The sequence below is a fragment of the Eleutherodactylus coqui genome, chromosome 1 (genome assembly GCF_035609145.1).
Source record: "Eleutherodactylus coqui strain aEleCoq1 chromosome 1, aEleCoq1.hap1, whole genome shotgun sequence".
Taxonomy (NCBI): Eukaryota; Metazoa; Chordata; class Amphibia; order Anura; family Eleutherodactylidae; genus Eleutherodactylus; species Eleutherodactylus coqui.
This window is the reverse complement of record NC_089837.1, coordinates 325807655-325835192: the sequence shown is the minus strand read 5'-3', so window position 1 is coordinate 325835192 and position 27538 is coordinate 325807655. Positions and strand designations below refer to the sequence as shown.

The 27538-nt window shown below is 40.6% G+C and overlaps 1 protein-coding gene across 3 annotated transcripts in view; it reads left to right on the top strand.

Annotated features, from left to right (window-relative positions):
• Positions 1 to 27538, top strand: part of TBX4 (T-box transcription factor 4) — a 151544-nt gene that overhangs the window by 102251 nt on the left and 21755 nt on the right. For all 3 annotated transcript variants that reach the window (XM_066575101.1, XM_066575102.1, XM_066575100.1), the window contains exon 5: positions 670 to 817. In XM_066575101.1, the coding sequence (XP_066431198.1) occupies positions 670 to 817 (148 nt within the window). The remainder of the gene's footprint in view (positions 1 to 669; positions 818 to 27538) is intronic.

Below are 27538 nucleotides of genomic sequence, written 5' to 3'. Positions count from 1 at the left end.
AACATGTAATAGCTATGGCTAGTTTTCGGGCTTGGATTGTTATGAGTAAGAACTTTAGTTCACAGTGTAGTCCCAAATTCGCTGCATTGTTTCTAGAGCAAATACAGATATTAACCTACAAATATCTGATCAATCCCTTTATATATGGCCAGAAGTTTTTTTTTTACTATAAAGGCTAAAACACATGGGTCATGCACTAATATGCTCGCTGCTTCGGGTTTTTTTTCGGACTATTCAAACTCGGTGCTAATGTGAGAAAGGTAGGGCAAATCCTATATTTTCTTGTACCTAGTAATAACACTCTGGAATCCAGATAGTGGCAACAAAACCATTGAAATCAATGTTTTTTTTACGTCCAGTTATGCGCTGTGATTTTCACAGCTGCATAACACGGCTAAAGCTCTAAAACAGCAATAAAAATATCATGCAAATGATAGCTACATAGTGTTTTCCTTCCTCTGGATCAACGTTGTACAATTCTATATTGAACTTGATAGACTGGTTAGTATTTTCAACTTATATATAATAATAAACATCCATTTTTCTATTAGACTTTCTGTGCTCTCCACCTTTGCTGAAAAACTGTGGTCTTTTTACTACTATTCCTCTTGCTGTCTGAATGGAACATTAATAAAATTCTAATTTGCTGTATTAACATTTCATTTGTAGGATGGTAGCTGGTAAAGCCGAGCCTGCAATGCCTGGAAGGTTATATGTTCACCCGGACTCCCCAGCCACTGGAGCTCACTGGATGAGGCAACTGGTGTCATTTCAAAAACTAAAGTTGACCAACAACCATCTTGATCCATTTGGGCATGTAAGATTTCCACTAACAATTTTATGATGCAGGAGCATAGCTAGGGCGCTACCGGGCATGTGTCCCGTATGCTATGGAAGGGAGAACATAATGCTAGACAGGAAACAGAACTGGTGAAAGGAAGCCTAGTTATGGCTGTGTAAAGTGTATAAAATAAAAAGGTTTGTTTGCAAAAATATCTGTATGTCATAGTTTTCAATAGGCATTGCTGTTTTTTCAAAACTGTTACATGTAATAAGTTCACCCTGTACCATGTGCTATTGACTTCTAGCATAACTGCCCTATAAGGTGACAGCATAGGATGGTTCTTTTCCTAATGGAACATGCTGGTTTAAGTTAGCTTGCCCACTCTCTATGTAAAAATGGTTCATTTCTTTGATCCATGCCTTCAAGATAAAACAAAGAGCCTGTATAGAGGCAAGTAAATAAATTTTCCATTGTGACTATTCAGATGTTTGGAATGGAGACCTGATAAATGGATGAAAAACAATTAAAGCAACCCTCCGGTCCTGAAAAAACAAAGATGGCCAAACTGCTTCTCTTAGGCCTCAGTCACACGGGTGCATCGGCACCTGTACACCGGCGCCGATGCGCCCGTGTGACTGACACCAGCAGACGGACGTACCTGCTTCATTGCCGGTCATGTGTTCTTTCCTCCGGCGCTGCAGAGAGACGGCCATCTGCAGGTACGTCCGTCTCCTTCCTGCAGTCACACGGGCGCATTGGCGCCGGTGTACGGGTGCCGATGCGCCCGTGTGACTGAGGCCTCACTATGTATTCCATACTGTATTAGTATGCATCAGTAGTCTAAGACACTACATGCTAATGTGACTGGCCGATGCTGTTCACCTGGTCAAACAAGGCAAGTGTATAGTGTCTTAGACTAATGATGTGTATTAATGCTCAATGTGCATCAGGTAGTCAGAAAAGCTGGTATGGCCACCTTTGTTACTGGATCGGAGGGTCGCTTTAAGAGTGTAAACTTTTCCGTGATTTTATTAACAAGTGAGATGAGTAGGCAAAGCTTGAATCTAGCAAATGGAAATGTTTTTGGGTCATATTTAACTTTGACAAATTGAGTTCCTAATGTAAGAAGACAATTATATACTTTGCATATACAAAACTGCCATCAGTTCAACTCTTTCCTAAATATTACTTAGGTTCTTAATGCAGGTATCAGACTCAGATTTTCATGCCTTCTGGACATGACAGTCAGTCTTCATCCCAATATGCTTTATTCTCCACTGGATCTCTTAGGCTGCGTTTGGATGGGACAGAAATTTACTTGGCAAATCTACAATGAGTCTATGGCTCTTGTGTTACATGTGGATTTTGCTGCAGATTGTGCTGTGGATTCCCTTTTTGTATTGAAAATAGTGAAATCAGCTTTATTGAGCGCGTCCTGAAATCTATATGGATTTTTTTGCTCTGTGATGATGGCATGTTGAAAATTACCACATATTTTTAGTGCAGAATTGCATTGAAAATCTACATGTAAATATTTATAAAGCAAAAACAGAGTGGATCTTGATACATTGGGGGCTCCAGGGTTTTGATGATCCAAACCTATTAAGGCTGTCTGTCCACGGGTGATGATCCGCTTGCGATAAATTGCCGGTGGATCACGCTGTGTGAAGCTTTCCATAGCGTTGTGCAAGAGTGGAGAATCATAGCGATTCTCCGCTCGCAGGATTTAATATCGGCATGCTAGATCTGTCAGCTCTCCCCCCTCGTCCCCCACGGTGGAATATCTCTAGCGATATTCCGCCTCGGCCGTGGACAGGGGGCCTAAGACTGAAGAACCTCTGAGATCTTTGCATCACAGTAATTTGAATAAGGGACCTTACACACGGGATGGAATTGTCCGCAGGACACAGAGCAGATGTGGAGTTTGTTGCGTTTTTAACTGCAGACTGTATTTTACGAAACATCTCATGAAATTTCTTGCGTTTTATTCCATAGACTTTAATGGCGGAATTACATCTTCTGTATTTTAAAAATTCACAACAACAATTCCATAAGACATCCTTAATTCCACAGCAGAAATCCTTTCCGCTGCAGAATTTAATCTTGTAGTTTTGAAGTAAAGATGCTAGATTTTAACAGGTGAACAATTCAAGCCACGTTGGGATAACATTGTGTCGCAGAAATGTACGCATGGACCAGTTTTGTTCTGTGTTAAAAGTCCCTAAGTAACTTTTTTGGAGATCAAATCACTTTTTGTTTTAAACTTTCTTCTTATGTGATGTTGCAGAGTTCATTTTTTACTATTAATGACTTAAGCACTTTATCATTGGTTTTATATGCTATTTTGATATTATAATGTGGATTTGTCTCTAATTGTACTAAAACAATATTTGAATCCCTAAAATTACTTTCTAACATTTAACTCCTAAGCATTACATTTTAATCAAAACAAATACTAATGGTAGGTGCAAAAATTAGGAAGTGACTGTGCAATTCTCTAGTATATTTAACCTGATAAGCACCAAGCGCTGAAAAATATAGGGCTCCTGGTTCTGGGCTTTATACCCATGCCATTGTAAATACAGAACAAAGGTGATTAAAAATATCCTACTGCTTAGGGAAACAGTTCTTAAGTAGAGATGAGCGAGCATACTCGGATAAGCACTACTCGCTCGAGTAATTTGCTTTATCCGAGTATCGCTGTGCTCGTCCCTGAAGATTCGGGTGCCGGCACGGAGCGGGGAGCTGCAGGGGAGAGCGGGGAGGAACGGAGGTAAGATCTTTCTCTCCCTCTCTCCCGCCCGCTCTCCCCTGCTCCCCGCTGCGACTCACCTGTCAGCCGCAGCGGCACCCGAATCTTCAGGGACGAGCACAGCGATACTCGGATAAAGCAAATTACTCGAGCGAGTAGTGCTTTTCCGAGTACGCTCGCTCATCTCTATTCTTAAGCAATCTGTGTAATGGTGCACTCATTTATGATCCCAATCAGTCCCCTTTTTGTTAATGTTCATTGGTAGGTTAGAAAGTAGAGTACAGATGAAAGGAAATGCAGGATAAGACTACACTAAGTTTGTTTGTAGTCTGTAACCATGGAGTCATGTAGGTCTACATGTGAACTGCAGGAATAAGGGCTTATTCAGACGTCCATTTATCGCCGGGTTTTCTATTCTGACCACTTTTTGGGAGGAGCCACGTATTCTCCAAATGTGTGGCTGTATTCCCATGCCATTTGGGGGCCTTTGGCTGCGTTTAGGACCTTCTGGAGGGCAAATTAGTGAACCCAATTTTTACTTCCATTGACTTTGATGGGAGTTGGAATTGCCCATCCTGATTCACAATGTTTTTTGTGAAATCAGCCCGATACTATAACGAATCGATTATTCCACTAATCACTGATCACTAACAGGTATATGATCTTAATAACTATCATTCATCATTATACAACAGATAATCATGCCCGTGTCTGAATGGCAGTAAATAGGCACTTATTGAAATGCTTTAACAATTGGCGCTTGTTACAATCGCCTGATTTGTGGTCAGTTTAAAAAAACCTTATTTATACAGTGACCATGGAAGTCAGTCGAAGAAAATGAATAAATATACAAGTCGTGGCAGCAGACAGTCTTTGCAGGAGACACAGCTGCTTTGCTGTTCGTACATGAGGTTTTCCATGTTTTGGAAACAACTGATCTATCCAGAAAAGTCTACTTTTATTTTTTAATGTCCCTATAGGAAACCTGGATCTGCTATGATAGCTAAGATAGTACACTGTACTTTTCTATACTGCAATGTGTTATCACTAATGTCTAGGACACACCATGGCATCTGGTTCCATGGTAACCAATCGACCTTCCGTGATTTCATGGCGAAAGGCAGATGACATAACAGAGGGAGTGCCCTCAATCTGTTAACCTTTTATATGGCACGATCAACATTGATTGCGACAAGTAAGGGGTTAATGGTGGGGATCAGTGTTCTCACCGATCTCTGTTATTGCAGCGGGAGATTGGCTGTCAGTCATAACCAGTTCCCGCTGTGGATGGTGCGAGCTCAGCTTTTGAGCCTACATCACCTATATGCTGTAAATATAAATCATTTCGCCTTAAGTACCCCTTCCAATGATGTACATGTATGTCATGGGGTGCCAAGGCATTGAAGTATATCTATTATCAAAATATATCTTTTTATATATCTTTAGACCAATTATTGAAAAAAAAAAATAAAACTAGTACTTAATGCCATAGACCACCTTTCTATCCTATGAAAAATGTCTGCTCATGAATATTCATTAGGGAGCTCAACCCCTGTCCATACCTGTTTATGCCGGAAAATAGAAACTACAGAGGCTTTAATGATTATTTGTCAATTTTGCTTCTCAAATCAAATATCCTTCCAACTTGCGCATACTAAACAGGAACTATGTATTTCTTGACAAGTCTCCATATCTCAAAATTTGACAGGGTACATGTGGGCAAAGAAAATGAATTTAAAAATGTTCATACTCCTTACCAACTCCCACTTCATAAGACTGTGTAGATCTTTGAGATTTAGAGACAGAAGACTGTCTTAGCAGATGGGCACATGTCCAGCATGAAGTCTGACTTTGATAGAATATCCTTTGAATGACTGCAGCTTCCCCACGATGGCAAAGGTTAAGCGTTCACATTTCAAAAGAAATATTTGTAGGTATGGTAATAAATTAATGATATATTCCTGTTTTGTTTAAAACAAATTTCAGCAGAAGCAACAAATCAGAAGTGTGTTTATGCCATGGAAATTCACTAATACAGTGGTTACGCAATAGGCAATATTAATTGCTTCCAGAACGGCCATTGTATGTTGAAAACATTGTATGTTAGAACCATAAATCTATGGAAAGCTGGTAATTCGTTCCAAAGCACCAAAATGTTATCCCAAAGTAATACAATGAAGATTAAAGAAAATTAAGCAGATAACTAATACAAAGAAAACATGTCCTTCCGTATAAAGGTCAGAGCTGATGGAAGCTGTAGGTTACTTTCTGTGGTGAAGACAGGAGCTTCCTCAGGGTCTTGCACAATTCATATAGTATACCAGAAAAATGACATGCAGCCGCCTTCACATGGTGTCCAAAGGAGCAAATCATTGGTAAAGAGCAGTACAGATCTTGGAGTACCATAATGTTCAGTAGAGCTGCTACTAGATAGGAATTTAGTACATGCACTTCAGTAATATAAGGGTGTTACCAGTGACATGTCCATGCTGATCGGCTGCACACAACAGATTTGGACTGTCTCTGACATTGTATGTTAAGTGTGGTTTCAAAATTTTGTATTCTGAGGCCATTGTGACTTGAGGGATCACTGTACTTACAAAAATGACTCTTTTTCTGTATTGTGGTGGATGTGAAGAAAAAAATAGTATGTTTCATGACAGAAAGTCACAATGTTAGCACAAGTGAGGTCTTGTGACTTTATATCATCTTTTTGAAAAAGTATATTGGATTTATTAAGAGGGGGCGTCTCTGCCCTAGCACCTCAGATGCAAGTGTAATTTATGCCAGAGGCAGGCATAAATTATACCAGAAATCTAAATTTAAAAAAATGTATGCTCACCTTTTCCCAGCAGCCGGAGTTCAGCCGCGTCTGGCCGGCAGTTCTCCTGAACTGCTCTGTGTAGTATTCAGCCGCTGGGGATTTAAAATCCCTGCCTGCTGAATGGGCTGCCTCTGATTGGTCACAGCCCTCACCAATCAGAGGCAGCTCTCACTCACCCATTCATGAATTCATGAATGGGTGAGTGAGTGCTGCCTCTGATTGGCTGAGTGCAGCGACCAATCAGAGGCAGCTCTCAGCTATTGAATGACAGGCTAGACGCGGCTGAACTCCGGCTGCTGGGAAAAGGTGAGAATACATTCTTTAAAATTTTTACACAGTTTAGGATGACTTTCAGGGAAGGGCTTATATTTTTAAGCCCTTCCCGAAAATTCATCCCAAACTCGCCGGCAGCCCATTGCTTTCAATGGACGAACATCGTTCTCCTCTGCCACAGCTGTGGCAGAGGATAGCGGGCAGTGTGGGGCGGTTTCACTGAAAACGCTGCTAGGTGCAGCTTTTTCAGTGAAATCGTCGGCCCCGGTCACGCGATTTGCGGATGCGCATCCATTAGGCGATCCGCAAATCGCGGGAAAAAAACGCCAGTGTGACCGAGGCCTGAGAGTGTGGGAAGTTGCATTTGCCGCTATTAGCAAATTGCGATGGAATCGTCAATATGAAAAGTGTTTTATTTTTTTTTTCTTCAAACATTTAAAATAACTTCTGATATGTCATACAAAGAAAGAAAAGATAGGCTCTGCTCAATGAATGCGATGGGAATAACTTATAACGGAGAAGACATCTCTGTCATATCCACATGACCATATAAAAATGGAGTATTACTTTCTGAGCTGGGAGGATTCCTCCATGAATCCTCCCTGAAGCATATCACAGCGGTATAAAAAAGTTGCTCTAAATCCAAAAGGTTTCCAGGGAGTAGAGTTATTTAGTTTACAATTCTAATCATCAGTATGCAGCAATGCGTTTCGGCCGCATCCAGGCCTTTTTCAAGCTTGAAAATCCATTTAAGGGTCGCTCCGAACTACCAGTTTTTTGTCTATTTTACCTCATTCACCGCTGGTAAACCTGAGGGGTTGTATGGATACTGGTCTCACTGCACCCATAGCCTAATGCACATATCACCTTGACCGCCTCATTACCAGAACATTTGACTTGGGAGAGGAATCTCCTATCACCATTGCATGTGATCTTCATTAAAGTAGCGCCAGTCCCCTTTTTCCCACACCTTCTCCTGCTTAAAGTTGTGTATGGGCTCCATAAAAAGTCTATGGAGTCTGTATGCTGCTGTGAGCAGGGATGAAGAAAGTAAGTGCATCTGCCCATTTGTTCACTGCCCAATATTAAGGCCTCCTTCCCACGAGCGTGACGGGCTCCGCCACGTAATATTACGCAGTGAAGCCCGTCACGGCGCCCCCCAGAGCCCCTATACTTACCTGCGGGAGATAGCGTGAAAACGCTTCCCCGCCCACCGCCGTCGCGTCGTGTGACACGCCCACCGCGTCACGTGACGCGGCCGGCAGTGTCACGTGACGCGCCGGCCGCGTCAAATGACGCTGCGGCGGTAGGTGGGGAAGCGTTTTTTCACGCTATCTCCCGCTGGTTACAGCGGGAGATAGCGTGAACGGACGGCTTCCATTGACTGCAATGGAAGCCGTCAGCGCGTACAGCCCGTCCTCACCCGCAGCAAATAGAGCATGCTGCGGGTGAGGACGGGAGAAATCGCGGTGCGTAATTCCGCGGTGGAATTACGCATCGTGAGCATTGTGCTATTAGGTTCAATAGAACCTAATAGCAGGGGGCCACGCAGCGGATTTTTGCCGCGAATTTACGCGGTGTAAATCCGTTCGTGGGAAGGAGGCCTAAGTTATTTATAAGTGGAGTTACACTTTAAGACAACTCCTTTAAAGGGGATAGTGCACTATGTGGTAAAAAGTGCCATTAGTAGTTCTTTATAGAAATATCCAGAAGTGGTTTGCTCGTGTCACATGTCAAAATTTAAAATGTTCTTCACTGTGAGGATTCTTGTCTACTCTTAAACCTTAACCTTTAGTAAATAATGCATCTAAAAAAGACCTTGTACAAAGCCTGACTTGTAACACACACAAACATAAAAAAATACCAGAAGGTATATAATTTCCCAAAGCACCTTAATTTCAACGGGGCTTAGATATAGGGGACCAGATATGTAACCCCTTAAAGAGGAGGAATATTATGTCAGTGTTCCAACAAATAGTCTCCGGACCCGAATAAGTCCTATAGCTAGATGGGGAACCAGCTTGTACCCTCCACCTATAGTTCATGCGATCCAAAATTTTTATATGGATCAAACTCAATAATGAAAAGCTCAGTTCCAGACAGACCGTCCAGCTACAGAGTGTAGGTCTCTCGGGTATACACCAACCCAAGACCTATTCTTGTGCACAATTTTTATCTAATACGGGATTGGAAATTTTCATTCAAGATTTTTTACAAATACAATATCGGATTCAGGGATCCTTAGTGGTAGAGCATCGAATTCAGGGTTCACCGCGTTTCTACCGTGAATAAACGGTTTCATCAGGAACCCACGTACCACAGCGTAAATAGATAACCAATATGGTAGGCTGGTGGCTAAATGGGCTGGTGTTGCTGCCTTTTCTTGTTTTGGTTCCTGTCTGGGATTTTCTGGGTGGGTGTGAATGCTGTTCTAAACTATCATCAGCTACACTATATCGATACCCTTTCCTATACTACAAAAAGGATTTAAATTTTTTTTTTTTTAACAGGGCCTTATTACACCGGTTATCTATTTACGCTGTGGTACGTGGGTTCCTGATGAAACCGTTTATTCACTGTAGAAACGCGTTGAACCCTTAATTCAATGCTCCAGTGAATTTTCAAAATCTAAAATGCTATAGAAATGCAATGTAATAAAGATTATAACTCAGCAACAGTAACTCATTAATTTCATTTGGTATCATTTTACACTTAAATGCATGTATTGTAATAAATAAAATAATGAACATGTATACATCGGATCTGATAGGCACAGCACCACTCCATTCACATGTCATTAATTCAAGCTCTAGTTAAAACTAAATATGGATTCTAGAAATTGAATTTTCTTTTGCTATTCCAGCTGCTCTAGGACATGCAATCCGTATGTGTGTCTTACAATTTATTATGGTATGTTCAAAGCCATCTGAGCTAGTTTCTGGAAAGTTTGGAAGATAACCAGTTGAAAGCTTCTATAACCTTATCTGGTACAACAATTAGGAGCAAAAATGCCAAGAATTTCATTCTGCAATTTCTCCCAAAGGAAACAGGTGAAGAATCTAAAGCACATGAATAAAATGTCAGCCCACTGTGGCATTAGAGGGATATAAAATCCTAAGTATCTACCATTTCAGGTACCAGAAAGTAAAAATAAAGCTGTTTGGACTTTTATAGCATTATAAAGAGAGAAAAGGGACAAGGCAAAGAGCAAAATTCCACAGAAAATGTCTCAGTTTCCGTTCTTTCACAAACACATTATTACAGCTTAACTTCTTAGAATTTTTAAAGTATTTAAAGTTTTTTGCTGAAATATTTATTCTATTTTTGAACGTTTTAAAACTCAATACACATGTTATTGATTTGCAGAAAAATAAAGATGGTGCTCAGGTCTAGTATGCCTTATTATACAGGCATTGCCTGTCTTCCTTAGCCCCATGATCACAACAACAGCATAGCTGCCACGTCATGAGCAGTGATCAAAGAAGTATACTATTAGCAATACACCAAATTTGAGCAACTCCGGGTCAAAAATGTTGGATTGGAGGACATTCCAGTCAAATTTGAGACTTCAGCAGAGAGATTATATAGTCTCTGGTCAGATACATCTACCATTGCCTCTAGAAGCACACTGCTGGAAAAAGTAATCTGCATATATTTACCAAATTGCCCTGGTCTCAATGCTGAGCCTCAGTAACTTCAAGAAATGCAGTATAAGACGAGGTAATATTTAGATTTAAATCCCTGTTCTTATGGGTCTGGAAGTTGGGCTCACTCAGTGTTTGATAACCATTTCTGCATCAGTGTCTTTTGAGTGTTGATTTTATCAAAGATCCGATACTCATTGAGCATCAGCTCTGAGTATTCTTTAAAGAAAGGCATCCTTGAGTATGATAGTTTCTACAAGTGGAATACATCTCTGTAGTGCTCAGAGCTTTATTTTTCTGATATTGAATTTCAATTTCCCTGAAAAAAAGCTTATGTGGGGGATTTGGAGCTCTATATAATGAAAGCATAGTTTTCACCGCTATAAAAGTATATTAAGAAGTTAATCAGCACAGAATGTTGCGTTTATAAATTACAATGTGTTAAAAGGTGGAGATTCATTTTAAGGGATTTAGAGTATATATTTGTTCTTTGATATAAAATAAAACAGTGTACAGATGTAGCAAAGGTTAACTTGACTGTGATCATTTTAAGCAACAACTTAAATTATCTTAAGCCATTCCATAATTATTGTTATCTTAACACAACTAACCTACTGAAAAGGTAAAAAAATAAAGTGTGGCAAAGAAAATGATCATAAGTCGTAAAGTGTTAAGTTAGTCTTGGCTACATCTATAAGGACTGGCTCAGCCGGCAAAACCTGCGCACAATATACAGTGTGATCATCACTTGTGTGAGCCGGGCCTAATACAAGTGGTATTAATTGTGACTTGTCAGATCTGGTAGATAGTGTACTAACTAAACATTTTCCTATTCCTAAATGTGTTATTTTTAAAATGTGCTTAAAGGTAATGCGTCATCAAAAAATTAATTATTACATTTTTTGTTATATTTTTAATGATTTTTAAAAATTATTTTCTATGTCACTATGCATACTTTCAAAAGTTCTGAAATCTTACAGTTCTCACTTCAGCCATTGAGCCACATAATAGTCTGATACTTCCTATTCTGTGAAGAAAACTTTTCAACAGTCATGTCATTATCATCAGAGCAGGATTACAATAAAGGTAACACTTGGGCAAGATGGCTACTCTCATGATCATATACAGCAAATAGAATTTAAAAACTACAATCAGTACATAAAACAGATTAGAAAAAAAAGAGTATGTATTTGGTTTTAAATATTAAAAATAATTAACTGGGTCATTACAAACAGTCAAGCTGCTGGGGATATGCTGCTTAAGGGCTCATTCATGCATGTATAGGCACGTTTTCAAATCTATTAGAACCAATGCTTTCCAATGAAAGCGGTCACATGTCCGTTTTTTAGAAGCAGAAACAATTCGCACCTGCAAAAGATAGGACATGTGAGTTCCAATGCACTCGGTCTCGCAATTGTTTCTACACGCGATGTGCGAATTTTTTTTTTTCCCATGCCTATAATGCGTGAAAAATTTGCTTGTCTGACTGAGCCCTAAAAGGAAACTGTCATCACCTTTGAGCCCAATAAACTACATTATGGGACTTATAGATGAGGGACTTGGGAGATCAGGGAGATATATTACATACTCACCCGATTCCCTGTTCCTGCGCTGTCTTCTTCTGTTGTTGGCTCGTACACAGACAGCATGACTCTTTTCAACCATTTCTGTGCATGCTCTCCTATTCATTTGTATGAATATAGGATCATTTATGGCATATTCAACTCTTGGATCCAAACCTATTTCAAGGACTGACTACCTTCTCCCCAGTTGCTGCCTTTGCTCTATCTGGTGGAGCAGGCTGTGCTAAGCTGTTTTCATAACACCTATAGAAGTGAATGGAAGTTCCGGAAACATCATAGGAAGCAAACTATGCTATTTCCATACAGTCATCTCTGGAATTATAGTAACAGTGTAGCTCGCTGTATTAAACTTTCTCTGGAGCTTCCATTCACTTCTATGGGAGTTACGGAAACAGCATAGCACAGCCCATTCAGTTATTTCCATATTCCTGGCCACCCTAAGAACTGAGTAAAGATCTTGCCATCTCAGTCATAATTGGCCAAGATGTGAATAATCTTTTATATTTGTTTAAAAAAGTTTTACCTCAGTTAAATCCAAATCTAGGCCTATACCCAAAGCTTTAGTTTGGCGCTAATTACTGTTTTAGGCCTTAGTTAGACGGGCGTTTTCTCACGCGATTTGCGCATGCGCATGCGTCTGGCGACTTTTTAAAACCATTGCTTTGCAATGGTATCGGACACATGAGCGCTTTTTATGCGCTCGTCCGATAAATTATAGAACAGAAATCGCAGATCGCACCTATCTGCGATCTGCGATTCCTGTTCTCTTCTCTATATGCGCTCAATGGGGCCGGCGGCAGCAGCGCCGACCCCGTTGAGAACATATAGAAGACAAATCATTCTTCTCTGCCACAGCTGTAACAGCTGTGGCAGAGAAGAACAATGTTTGCCCATTGAATTCAATGGAGCCGGCAATACAGCCACCTCCATTGAAAGCAATGGGCTGCCGGCGAGCGCAGGATGAATTGTCGGGAAGGGCTTAAATATATAAGCCCCCTGCAGGCCGGCTGCTCTGAACTCCGTCTGCCGGAACAAGGTGAGTATATATATATTTTTTTATTTTAACACATTTCTGGATGAATTGCAGGGAAGGGCTTATATATTTAAGCCCTTCCCGACAATCCATCCTGCGCTCGCCGGCAGCCCATTGCTTTCAATGGAGGCGGCTGTATTGCCGGCTCCATTGAATTCAATGCGCTGGACAGCTCCAGCCCGTTTCTAATGAAACGCGGCTAGGAGCAGATTTTTCGGGCGATTTTTTTGGCCCCGGTCACGCGATTTGCGGATGCACATCCGTCATGTGATCCGCAAATCGCGCGAAAAAACGCCCGTGTGACTAAGGCCTAACAAGCATTTTTGTTAAAAAATGACATTATTCAAAAAGGAGGTTTATATTCATGAGAGGGATGATGAACGCCTTTATTGGTGATCTGTAGGCCTCCATAAACAGCACCTGTAGTCTTCCCCAAATAGCTATATGGCCATGATGGTAAAGTTGAATTACTTCTATCCCTTCCACAACATGTGAAAAATTCCAGGAATAACATTATATAGAATTCTTCAAAATGTAGTTATCTAATATGATCTTTCAAGTTAGCTTATTGTAAAATATAATAGAAAATAACTTTCATTTCGAAATAAGTTTGCTTTTGTGGCCAGGACATTGATAATTAAAAATATATGATTTTGAATTTCCAATGTTTCAAGTACATACACAGCGATAAAAGAAATTACTTACAATCCTGACCCAAAGTCATTATACAATGCAGAGTATGTCCATACAGTTCAAAATTAACGAAAATATCTGGTTCTTTTCGATTGACGATTGTGTAATTGGTCACTTTCTCATACCAGCCCCCAGATGTAGTTGCCCATCATATTCTCGTTGTATTGTCCTTGATAGCGACGCTCAAACTGCTGCATATCTTGGTGGAATCTTTCTCCTTGTTCCTCAGAGTATGCTCCCATGTTCTGCTTGAATTTATGTAGATGAAGATCCAGGTTATGAACCTTGAGTGACATCCTGCAGCCCATAGCGTGGTATTTCTTCACCATCATTTCCACCAACTCCACATAGTTGTCTGCTTTGTGATTTCCCAAGAACCCCTGAGCCCCAGCAACAAAACTGTTCCAAACTGCTTTCTGTACTTCTGTCAGCATGTCTGGAAATTTTGGACATTCTATGTTCCTCTTGAGATGCCGGCTTTTATCTTTGCCTCAGTAAGCTTCGGGAAGAAGTTTAGTAGATGTTTAATCTCTGTAGATTCTTTATGTAGAGCTGTGACAAACTGTTTCATAAGCCTGAGTTTTATGTGAAGAGGTGGCATCAGAATCATCTTAGGATCTACCACGGGTTTCCACTTGACGTTTCTTCATTCGACAGTGAAGTCAAAACATTCAGGCCAGTCTCATCGATGGTAGTGTTCAGTTTTGGCTCTGCTATACCAAAGACAAAAATAGCAAGGAAACTTTATGAAACCACCTTAAAGACCCTTTAGAAAGGCAACTATCTTGAAGTCTCCAATTACCCTCCAACCATACTGATTGTACTTCAGAACTTGCCACATGAACTTCACACTACTGTACTCCTCTTTGAGATGTGCAGAGTGAGCCACTGGAAGGGATTAATGAAAAGAACCAGAAATTTTCATTAATTTTGAACTGTATGGACATACTCTGCATTGTATAATGACTTTGGCTCATGATTGTAAGTAACGTCTTTTCTCACTGTGTACGTCCTTGAAACATTCGAAATTCAAAATCATACATTTTTAATTATCGATGTTCTGGCCACAAAAACAAACTTTTTTCAAAATGACAGTTATTTTCCATTATATTTCACAATAATCTAACAGGAACAAATAGACTTTTCTAAGGCACAAAAATCAGTTTTTTTGTTGCCTAGTGTTATAGTAAGTGGGATGGCCTGCATGCAGCCATGTCCCCTAAAGTCAGGCCCATTTTACTTTTCCAAAAAGTACATGACCGAAAAGTCTCACTTTTGCTGCGTGCACCAAAAGTGTAACTTTTGGATGCCAGAATTCTGCCTTCCAGGACTCGTTCAATATGCCCCACTGAATATTACAGATGTGTTCCATAATACTACTGCCATCAACTACTCGTGCTTTAGTTTGGAAAATCAACATCGAAAATTTTATGGTGAATATTAATAGAAAATTGGCTAACAAGCAGTTCTATTAAATCATTGGCAGGAAGTCTAGAAAACAAACTCCTCTCCATGTTCTCTACTTTATATCAAACATTTTTAGTTTCCAATATATAATATAAATTTTAATGTCTATACCGTATTATGATTAACGAGATTCTCTGTGAAGCTGTACATTTCATCATGTGTATTCATAATTTAAGCTCTCATACTAGCTGTCAGCTGTTATCTGTTACCTGCTATTTCTCCAGCATCTATAGGTAACATGTAGAACATGCCTGCGTTCACCAAAGTGAGAGTCGGTGCTTGTCAACGGTTTTCTAATTTGGCTTATAGAGTGAGAACCTGAGTGGGGACCCCCCTTTATAAATACAAAATACCTTATTGTGCATAATGAAAGGTGTTCTTGCAGTGGAACAACCCCTTTATCAATAAAGTATAAGTTAATTGCAACATAATTTTGAAATATATATATATAGATAGATAGATAGATATAGATCTCTCTCTCTCTCTCTCTCTCTCTCTCTCTCTCTCTCTATATATATATATATATATATATATACTGTATATACACAAAATCTTACTTTGTTTCTGTAAATGTACACTAATGTAAATATATACCACATTGGCTAATGTAAAACTAAATATAGGTAAAGAAATTCCCCCTACTGCTACTGTTTTCTCTTCTTTAAGACTTGCATTGTAAATTATTTTACATTTGAACATAGAAATTAAGAACACCCCAGTTGGTCCACTAAAAGATATCACTGGCTTGATAATCGTTTTTATGTAACTTTATAATACATCTCTCTTGCTGAAATCCGTTCATGCATTTGTAATGTGTTTTGGCAAAACCAAGAGCTTCAACCTACAGTCCTCGTGCAGCTGCTCAAATCCATTTCTTGGCATTGCTTAAACTCGATCTGCAAAGCAGACTGGGGCTCATCAACTCACAGTCTTCAGGACAGGAAATGATTAATAAATCACTGCAGATATTTATGGGGTAGATGTGGCGTTTATGCGTTAGGTGAGGTTATTACATGATTTGTGTTCCATGATGTGAGAGACCTTTGCATTCTGGCCTGAAGAAACCCACAGAGGAATACCCTACAATTGATTCTACTCTTCCATTATTGTCATATCATATTGACATTTGCCTTTGGACAACAAATGCTTATAGCTAGAAAACAGATGATACGCAGCACTAGTTGGAAGACCTCTGGATGCTAGATTTCTTACTACAATGCTATCTGAAGGTCAGCTCTCATAATCACATAAAGGCACTATCACTATATGAAACATTACCTCCTGTTTGTTCCTTTATGTAACCAAAAAAGGAATCTAAGCTTAAAGAAGTACTACAGCTTGAGATGAATAGGGCTCAAATGATAGACTGCATGTTTTGCCCACATTTACTAATATCCACTATTTTAGAAATCAGTCCCTGAGATGATGGACAAGGGGCTCTGGCAACTGTGGATTTCAGGTTGGAATTGTTTATTCACATGCTGTCAATCCACATAGACACATACAGTCTATAAAATACCTTAAAGAGAACCTGTACTTTCACCTTTGAAGTTCTTCTACTCTGCCTGCCTTTTCCGGCTCCTTCCAGCAGCTGAAGACAGGTCCATATAGTGCTATATAAGCACTATAGGAGGCGGTCTTCAGCTGTTGGAAGGAGCCGAGAAAGTCAGGCAGAGTAGAAGAACTTCAAAGGTGAAAGTGCAGGTACTCTTTAAGTAGATCCATGAAGTGCTAAGTATGTGTCTCATCATGGATGAAACAAACTGCAGTTCAAATATGAGACTGCCACATAGCTTGGTCATAGTTCAGAGTACACCATAGTCTAAGGTTCCTTTTATTGCAGTAGGTTTAATCTGGAATTTCACGCAAGACTGATAGAAAAGAAAGACAGGTGGTCTAAGGTGTTTGGTAGTTGAAAGAGGAGATAGAACAAGGCACAGTAAAAGCAAAAGAATACTGTGCTGCAGTTCTATTATGAGGCTTGTATGACCTTTTAGATTAGGACAGACCAAAAGGCAGCTTGCCCGTGGAGAATGATGGATTTCATGAAAAAGATTTTGGGATATAAAATTCTTCTGATGTTGTTTCTGTAAACTCTACTGGTATGAAATTAATCAGTAAGCAGAATTAAGCAGAAAAGTCACTCCTGTAATTTTTTTTATTATTATAATTATTATTATACTGATGTATCTATCCCCCAGTATATATGAGTGCGCCAGTGTTACCTTGGTTAGTTAATTCTTTCTATCTGAATCTACTGGCCTATTTTTCCTCAGATGGTCATGTGATCTCCTTCTGACCAGCTCACATCTACTTGGGGGTTATGGATCCATTTTCTAGTCAGATTCTCAGCTTGTATGATGCCGTTACATGGATATGTTGTGGTAAGTGGTAGGCGATACAGAGTTCAGGATATGAGACAGACACTGGACATACAACAATATAGATTTTTATTACAAGTAAAAATAGCAGGAAATATATTTAATTAAACAGTGGGTAAATTTTACATAATTTCAACAGTCCTGACTCTCTCTACCTAATACTTACAATGGATATAAAAAGTCTATGCACCCCTGTTAAAATGTCAAGTTTTTGTCATGTTAAAAAATCCAACAAAGATGAATCATTTCAGATTTTCACCATCAATGTGACCCGTTATATGAACAGTGTGAACAACCTTTTAAATAGCCAATCACATTTAAACTCATGTTAAATAGTAGTCAGTACACAGCTGCCATTGTTTATGGTGATTGAGACTTACCCGATATAAAATTCTGCTTTTCTCTGAGGATTTTCCTGACATTTCCTTAGCTGCATTATTCAGCAAAAGCTATGGTCCATAAGGAGCTTACAATATATCAAAGGAATTTGATTGTTCAAAAGGTATCAGTCGGGAGAAGGGTGCCAAATACATTCCAAGGCATTACATGTATCATGGAGCACAGTAAAGACTCTCATCAAGATTTGCATTATATTTGGTACAACAGTGACATTGCCAAGAACTAGACGTCCCTCAAAAATTGCTGAAAAGACCAGAAGGAAATTGGTCCAGGGGGTGGCCAAGAGGCCGACAGCAACATTAAAGGAGCTCCAGGAGTTTCTGGCAAGTACTGGTTGTATAGAGCATGCAACAACCATTCTTCATATGTCTGGGCTGTGGGGTAGGGTGCCAAGATGGAAGCTTTTTCTAACAAAGAAAAACTTCCAAGCCTGACTATGTGATGCCAAAACCTCCATCAAGCCTGCCAAAAGTATGTAGGGGGAATATGTTATGGTCTGATGAGACCAAGGTTGAACTTTTTGGCATGAATTCCAAAAGGTATGTTTGGTGAAAGATCAACACTAGAGATGAGCGAACGCGTTCGTCCGAGCTTGATATTCGTGCGAATATTAGGGTGTTCGGGATGTTCGTTATTCGTAACGAACACCATGCGGTGTTCTGGTAAATTAAACTTTCTTCCCTGAGACGTTAGCGCTTTTTTTTGGCCAATATAAAGACAGGGAAGGCATTACAACTTCCCCCTGCAACGTTTAAGCCCTATACCACCCCCCTGCTGTGAGTGGCTGGGGAGATAAGGTGTCACCCGAGTATTGAAATCTGCCCCTCCCGCTGCTCGCTATGGATGCATTCTATATGCGCTCAATGGGGCCAGCGGCAGCAGCGCTGACCCCATTGAGAACATATAGAAGACAAATCCTTCTTCTCTGGCACAGCTGTAACAGCTGTAGCAGAGAAGAACGATGTTTGCCCATTGAATTCAATGGAGCGGCAATACAGCATGTTCCACTGAATGCAATGGGCTGCCGGCGATCGCAGGATGAATGGTCGGAAAGGGGTTAAATATATAACCCCTTTCCTGCAATTCATCCAGAAATGTGTTACACTAAAAATATATACCGGCGTATAAGGCGACCGGGCGTATAAGACGACCCCCCAACTGTCACCTTATACGCCGGTAATACAGTGGAGCAAAGAATAAAAAGCATTACTTACGTTTTTAGATGATCTGCGGCGCTCCTGCAGGCTGTCACTCCCTCCTGGTCCACGGCAGACAAGCTTTCTCCACGAAAGACTTTAAATCCCTGCCTCCAGAAGCACATGTGCCTTCAGCCAATCACAGCCAATGACAATGATGTCATTGAATGGCTGTGATTGGCTGTGTTTCTGGAGGCGGGGATTTCAAGGCTTGAAATCCCCGCCTTCAGAAACACAGCCAATCACAGCCATTCAATGACATCATTGTCATTGGCTGTGATTGGCTGAAGGCACGTGTCTTTCTGGAGGCAGGGATTTAAAGTCTTTCGTGGAGAAAGCTTGTCTGCCGTGGACCAGGAGGGAGTGACAGCCTGCAGGAGCGCCGCAGATCATCTAAAAACGTAAGTAATGCTTTTTATTCTTTGCTCCACTGTATTGCCGGCGTATAAGGTGACAGTTGGGGGGTCGTCTTATACGCCCGGTCGCCTTATACGCCGGTATATATTTTTAGTGTAACACATTTCTGGATGAATTGCAGGAAAGGGGTTATATATTTAACCCCTTTCCGACCATTCATCCTGCGATCGCCGGCAGCCCATTGCATTCAGTGGAACATGCTGTATTGCCGCTCCATTGAATTCAATGGGCAAACATCGTTCTTCTCTGCTACAGCTGTTACAGCTGTGCCAGAGGAGGACGATCTTTATGCTGACAGTGGGGGGGGGGGGGGGGCACTCTTGCCGCTATTGTGGCTTAATAGTGGGACCTGTGAACTTGAGATGCAGCCCACCATGTAGCCCCTCGCCTGCCCTATCCGTCACTGTGTCATTCCCATCACTTTCCTGAATTGCCCAGATTTTCACACATGAAAACCTTAGCGAGCATCGGCGAAATACAAAAATGTTCCGGTCGCCCATTGACTTCAATGGGGTTCGTTGTTCGAAACGAACCCTCGAGCATCACGGGAAGTTCGTTCCGAATAACGAACACCCGAACATTTTGGTGTTCGCTCATCTCTAATCAACACTGCACATCACCAAAAGAACACCATAGCCACAGTGAAGCATGGTGGAGGCAGCATTATGCTTTGAGGCTGCTTTTCTGTTGCTGGTGCTAGGGCTTTAGTCAAGGTGGAGTGAATTATGAAAATATCAGTCCATTTTAGTACGAAACCTACAGGCTTCTGCTAAAAATTTTAATATGTAGAGGAATTTCACTTTTCAGCACAACGACCTAAAGCATAACTCCAAATCCACAAAAGAATGGCTTTGCCAGAAGATGTACACAACTTTGGAATAGCTCCGCAAGAACCCAGACCTGAATCACATTGAAAATCTGTGGGTTGACCTGAAGAGGGCTATACTTATATTGCAAAGTGACAAATTTGGAGTGCTTTTACAAGGAAGAGGGGGCAAAGATTGCAAAGTCAAGATGTATCATGCTAATAGACACCCACGCAAAAAAGACTGAATGCTGTGGAAATAAATGTGAAATGATTCATCTTTCTCAGATTTTTTAACATGACAAAAACATGGCATTCTAACAGGGGTGTGTAGACTTTTTATATCCACTGTAGCATATGTATTAAGCAATTTATGGTAAACAAATATAATTACTATAACTTTCTCTGTAAAACGAGCTCTATCATCTTTCTGCAAAAGGTATGAACTCAGAGATGGCCATTTGCCACGCAAAGTTTGTATGTGACAAAGGAGTCATCTGAGGACCTTGTCCGTAGAAGGCAAACAAAAATGTGTTTAGTACAAAGTTCTGGTTGACCTCCAGCAAGATACAATTGCCAATGAATGTGCTCTTGTCTGACTGTGTAGCATGATATGTCTCTGTCGCTTTCTAGCAGGCCTGCTTACCATCTGTCACTTTTTACTCATGTGCACATGCTTGGTTTTTATGGTTCTGGTACAGCACTGTTGCAGCACAACACAACACTCTCTTGATGCTCCAGTTGTGACTCTGTTGCAGACCTCTGGGGTCTACACTCGGTTAGGCAGCAATAGCTTTCTTTCTGCAGTAACAGCTCAAGCAGCGACAAGCAGCACCCACAGTCGCTAAGCTGTCTTTTGTCTCATGCAGCTGCACAATGTCCTCTGCTGCTCTTCGGGCTTCACTGCTGACACTCAACTATACTTCTCTGTTGTTGTTTCTCTCTACCACTCTGTCCCAGGCCTCAGTGATGCAGCACTCTCCACTTCCTCCTCAGCTTTTGGTGTGTCATGTGACCTGCCCTGCCAATCAGTTAATTGAACACATAAAACAGCTTTGTTCCTGCCACTTCCAATACTAGCCCTTGGATGGCACCAAGATGTCACATTTATATAGAACATTAATTTGTTAGATTGCTTTTCATCTGCATGATCCAACTTCCTACAAAATTAGTAAAGCGTGAATAACCACAGAATGCTCATAAAACTCTGGTGCCTCTCTACAGATCTGCCACTGAAACTGCCTGCAGGAGGAACACAGGCATGCCTGTCACAGGAGTCTGTAGCTTATTTAGGTGACTACAGAAGGTAATGCTAAGTAAACTGTCCCCCCGCCAGGCAGAATGGTATGACCTTAGTTAATGCTGTGCTGGTGCATTGTGGGAGAGATGTGAAACTGAAAAATCTCAGCCAAGATGGTCCCTGACCAGCATCAGACAGGAAGCTGCACTTCATGGAAGTGACTGGAATACACAGAGCAGACTTCCAGAGTGTGACAGACAATCAGGTGAGGGGATCAGGCATGAAAAATGCGTTTTTGCTGGAGTGTCTCTTTAAGGAATAATATGGCATTCTTAAGCAATCCAGTGAAACTACTGATACTACTGGATGTAGGACATCCACCTAGTGTGAAGGACTGTAATTGGTTGGTTTTGTCACATTGATGAAAAAATGGTGCGCCCAACAGTACATGCTGCAACGGGCTCATCTCCAGAGGAAAATAATAAGATGAATGTTTCTACTTTTGCCACAAAAAGTCATATATTAAGCATTATGCTAAGCCATCTCCATTAGCATTGCATCCCTAGGGCTATTAGGAGCCTGACTAACATACAAATTGGCAGACATTTGGCATATGCCATTGTTAGAAACTGGTCTTGGGGTGGTCAGACATTGGTTTATGGTAATAGTAAAACTGCAGTGAATACCCAATGATACTCTAAGCCTAAACGTAAATCTTGACATTGGCCATCAAACATGCATCATAGAGATGGACTTACCTTTCCATACTGCAGACATTTCAGTAAAGTCGTTTGTAATTATACAATATGAAGCTGAATACTTTGTAGGAATTGTGACAGGAAAATCAGAAGAGGAGCATGAAGTAAGAACAATGACTATGAGCGGCCCAAAACACTGGAAGTGGCCTCGAAAAGAAGACAAAATATGGTTGCTTTCACACCTGCGTTAGGGCTCATTCCAGGGTTACCGTCTCCCTGCTCTGTTTTTTGAGGAGAAAAACTGAAATAAAACAAAAAACATCAGATTTTTTCCTATTGATTTCAATTTTGTGTCACAAAAATAGAAAGCAAATGGAAAGACTTTATTTGTTTTCATTCCTTCAGATCTACATTTTTTTGAACAGAAATAGCACAGTGTGCAGCGTTATTTTATCATCCAAGGAAATGGAAACCTGACAGAATGGAAGCAAACGTTAACCTTTCTGTTTGATTTCTTTTTTTGACACCCCATTGAGATCGATGGGGAATGAAAAGTGCATCAATATTTCAGTTTTATTTCAGTTTCTCTCTTCCAAAAACAGAGCAGTTACGAAAACCCTGAACTGAGCGCTAATGCAGGTGTGAAAGCAGCCTAATACCTTCTCCAATTGTGGTTAATGATCAGTTACTCGAGAAGACCGATGCTCACTTGAGCATCAACCTTAAACGAGCGTGCTCGCTCATCTCTAGTGATAAACAATCAATTTTAATAAATGAAAAACAGTCTTTTTATTGTTTATTGTTTTGTGCTTTTACATTCGCCAGTTATCTGTATGATTAATGTGAACAGAGTACGACAACTCTATAAATCAGTGACCCAAAAGTGCTAAAAGAGCTATGTTCAGTTATGTCTGTACTGCTGTTACAAAGACTCTCCATTGACTGACAGTGAAGTAAATGAGATGAAATAGGATCTAGGTCTACCCTAGGTGATTATAGACATGTAACCCTATCATTTATCATAAGTAAGATGTTTTGGGGACTATGTGCAATAGTAATATGTCATATTCAGCATGGATTATGAAAGTGGCCACTCGATTGTAATCTGTATTTATGAGGAGATAACTTAGAACCTGAATGGAGGGATGACCATGTACAGATATTTTAAAAAATATTGCACTCTGTTCCTCACACTATAGAAGCTTGAAGTGTAAACTGAGGGCAGTTAGCTAAATAAATTAAGTTTGCAAGAAAGTTGTGGTTAAAGGGGTTGTCTCGCGGCAGCAAGTTGGGGTGTACACTTCTGTATGGCCATATTAATGCACTTTGTAATATACATCGTGCATTAAATATGAGCCATACAGAAGTTATTCACTTACCTGCTCCGTTGCTAGCGTCCCCGTCGCCATGGTTCCGTCTAATTTCGGTGTCTTCTTGCCTTTTTAGACGCGCTTGCGCAGATCCGTCTTCTCCCTTCTTCTCCGCTCGGCAGCATCGGCATTTTGGCTCCGCCCCCTTGTACGCATCATCGCGTAGCTCCGCCCCCGTCACGTGCCGATTCCAGCCAATCAGGAGGCTGGAACCGGCACACATCATGGGGCGGAGCTACGCGATGATGCGTACAAGGGGGCGGAGCCAAAATGCCGATGCTGCCGAGCGGAGCCGAAGGTAGAAGAAGGGAGAAGACAGATCTGCGCAAGCGCGTCTAAAAAGGCAAGAAGACACCGAAATTAGACGGAACCATGGCAACGGGGACGCCAGCAACGGAGCAGGTAAGTGAATAACTTCTGTATGGCTCATATTTAATGCACGATGTATATTACAAAGTGCATTAATATGGCCATACAGAAGTGTATAGACCCACTTGATTTTGCGAGACAACCCCTTTAATGATTCATCCTCACAATGTTTAGGTGTTATAAGTGGTTTATTGCTAGGTTTAATAGACCATTATTGTTAAACCTATTTAGAATTGTTATAATGCATGTAAATTAATGGCACTGTTTATGTGTTTTCTTATGACAACAAGTCATGTAATGTAATTTATGGAAGATGTGCATAAAAGCCCTTTTACACACAACGATTATCGCTCAAAAATTTGCTCACAAGCCATCTTTTAAGGAATAACCATTGTGTGTAAATGTGTGCCCATCGTGCACTTACGGTGCACTTTTTATCCATCGCTGACATCAACTCAGCTTGAAATCCATCGGGACTGATAAGACAGGCCACACGCTGAGTTGTCGGTGGGCAGCGCTGATAACATTCTTTCAGCTGCTGTCCCGCTGGAGAACAATAGCGGTGTATTTAGAGAACAGACCACCCGCTGTTCTCTGAATACATGCAAATGAACCTAATCAGCTTCTAAAGGGCTGATTAGCCCATTAGTAGCTAATGCAAAATGATTGCTCAAAAAATTGTGAGGAATCATCTAAGTGTGTAAATGGACCTTAAGTTACAAAGTGATCTAAATAATGTAGCATAACATGTAGCTCTCTGTTCTGGGACATGGAGGGTAAACCCTGAGTGCAGTATCTTTCTCTATCACTTCCATATGTCCTAAAAACATATATATATATATATATATATATATATATATATATATATATACACACACACACATATATAAAACTCTTAGACAACCCCTCTTCCTTGCTTCTACGTCATTAATGCACATATATGTATATGTGCATTAATGACGTAGAAGCAAAAAAGAGGGGTTGTCTAAGAGTTAAAAAACAGTTAAGTTTTGTTGTTTCAGATACAGCTCCAGTCTTGTCCATAGACTGTCTGGTATTGCAGTTTAGCTCTCTTCAGATTAATAACAAAGTTAAAAAAAAGACCAAAAGCAAACCTACAGATTGTCTTCAAATCTCAGCACTTTCCTATTCCATTCCTATCACAGCCACATCATTCTGCTGAGAGGACTTTATGAGGCCTTGTTTTCGTGGATCGACTTGCATTTTATGATAGATTGATTTAATGTAACTTTTAAAATGTTTTTGTGGGATGGAATTTTAAAAAAATGTTACTATTTTTTTTTGTTTCATTTTTACAGAGGCACCTTGCAGTAAAAATGATGTTAACTTTATTCTCTGTGTTAGTATTATTATGGAGTTCACTATGCAGGGCAAACAGCAAGAAATTTCAATAGTTTGGACTTTTATGGACAGAACAATTCCAATTATGTTAATTTTTGAAATTGTATGACATATTATAAGAAAAGGGAGGGTTTTGAGTTTTTAAGAGCAAAGATTGCAAATGCAGAACAATCCCCTCTTACAATGGTGGTTCCAAAATGTGAAAAGTGATTATATATTTTCCATGAGTAAAGTAATGTGATGCACATTCTTTGTTTGTCTTCACAGTTATCGTATCTAAATCCAGTTAAAAAGGCAATAGTGCACATTAGAACAATCTAGTGAACTACACTTCATAATGTATAGAAATGTGCAACTATGTTTATTTATAATAATTTTTGGTCAGCTCTTGATGATATATAAATCATGTTTTATTATCCAGCCTACCTTTTTCTACAAGAGGGTAAGTAAAGGACAGTATCTGGAATATATCAGCAATAAAAATCACATTGGAGAGTTAAATGAGCAACTACCGAGGGCAAGCAGAAGTTCATCCATTTAAGAATTTTCAAAGTCTGTTTTTCTTATCCACCTAAATGTGGATAATATTTCTGCCGTTTCATTTTAGTCCAGGCGCATGTGTCTATAGGCCATTACCTGTAAGATAAAAAACCTTGATCACATTTAAACATATCAATTCTGTTTCTTGTTATCTGCCAGATGCCGTCTCATATAAAAGACATAGTGCAGAATTGTAAGCAAAACAGGAATAGATGGTATTTTGGACCTGATTTCTACATTCATTTCACATTGAATATATTGAGATATATTCCTTGGTAGATAGTAGCTGCATGAAAATCCTACAAAATGTGAATTATTTAATTACATCACAAATGAAAATTTGAGAATCTTTTAAAAAGTTAGATGATTTGAAGAACATGTCAGGAACGTTCTGGGCAGCGATAGAAACATATGGGCCTAATTTTCTTTCTCACAGTAAAACTGACTTTCTTGCTCACAGCATACAATAACAGGGTAGCTTTCATTAAAAATGCACGATTCTCTGTTCTCCAAACATGGCAAGGGGAATGACCACTGCAGATCTCGTGCTGTCGTAAGCCTTTCTAGAAAATGACAAATCTGTCTGTTGTGCACCTAAATAGGGACAGATGATGCATCAGCTACTGTAGGTAGCCAGGCAAACTTTTTGTTAGAAATCTAGGAAAACCCCTGTTGAAGTTGTCATGGAACTCATTTGCTGTTAGTGTTTGTAAACAGACAGAGAAAAAAAGCAGAAGTAACAAGATGGTCATACACAAAAAAGGAAAGGCAGACAAATCAGACGACTTTGCTGGGATTGTTTGACTATCTTATATGCATGGGTACTTCCTGATTTTCCACAGCTGCCAGATGCTGTGGGTAAAGGGGATGGGACATGTTGGATTATAGTATCAAATATGCATCATCGGTTGTGCAGCAGAAGTGGGGTTGGCTGTGTATGGGGGCTTAAACTGGCATTACACAGGCAACTGGTTTATTGATACAGATTTCATTGATTTGTCACCCATTCCTTATTCCCTGCTATACCAGTGGTGCTGACAATGCAACACATCCCTTTTTAATAGATTTCTGATAGATCTAGATCACATGTGTCAAACACAAGGCCCGCGGGCCGAATCCGGCCCGCTGCCTCGTTTCATGTGGCCCGCGGCGTGCCGACGCTGCTCACCACTAAGCTATTACCAGCTGGAGTGCTGCAGCTCCCCGCTGGCATATTAACATTTTTCACAACACTTCTGCCCTATTCAGCAATTCCAGCAACCTGATTGGTTGCTTGGTGAATCAGCCAACCCAAACAACCAATCAGGCTGCTGGAACTGCTGAATAAGCAGAAGTGATGTGGAAAATGTTAATATGTGAGCGGAGGGGAAGCAGCGCAGACAGCAAGGAGGAGGTAAGTATGTGGTTTAGGGGGGCTAATGGTGGCTGCTGGGGGGGATTTAGTGGTTGCTGCCGAGGGGGGTGTTAATGGTATTAATGGTTGCTGCTGGGGGGGGGGGGGGGTTAATGGTGGCTGCTGAGAGGGGGGGTTAATGGTGACTGCTGAGAGGGGGGGGGGGTGTTAATGGTGGCTGCTGAGAGGGGGGGGTTAATGGTGGCTGCTGAGAGGGGGGGTTAATGGTGGCTGCTGAGAGGGGGGGTTAATGGTGGCTGCTGAGAGGGGGGGTTAATGGTGGCTGCTGAGAGGGGGGGTTAATGGTGGCTGCTG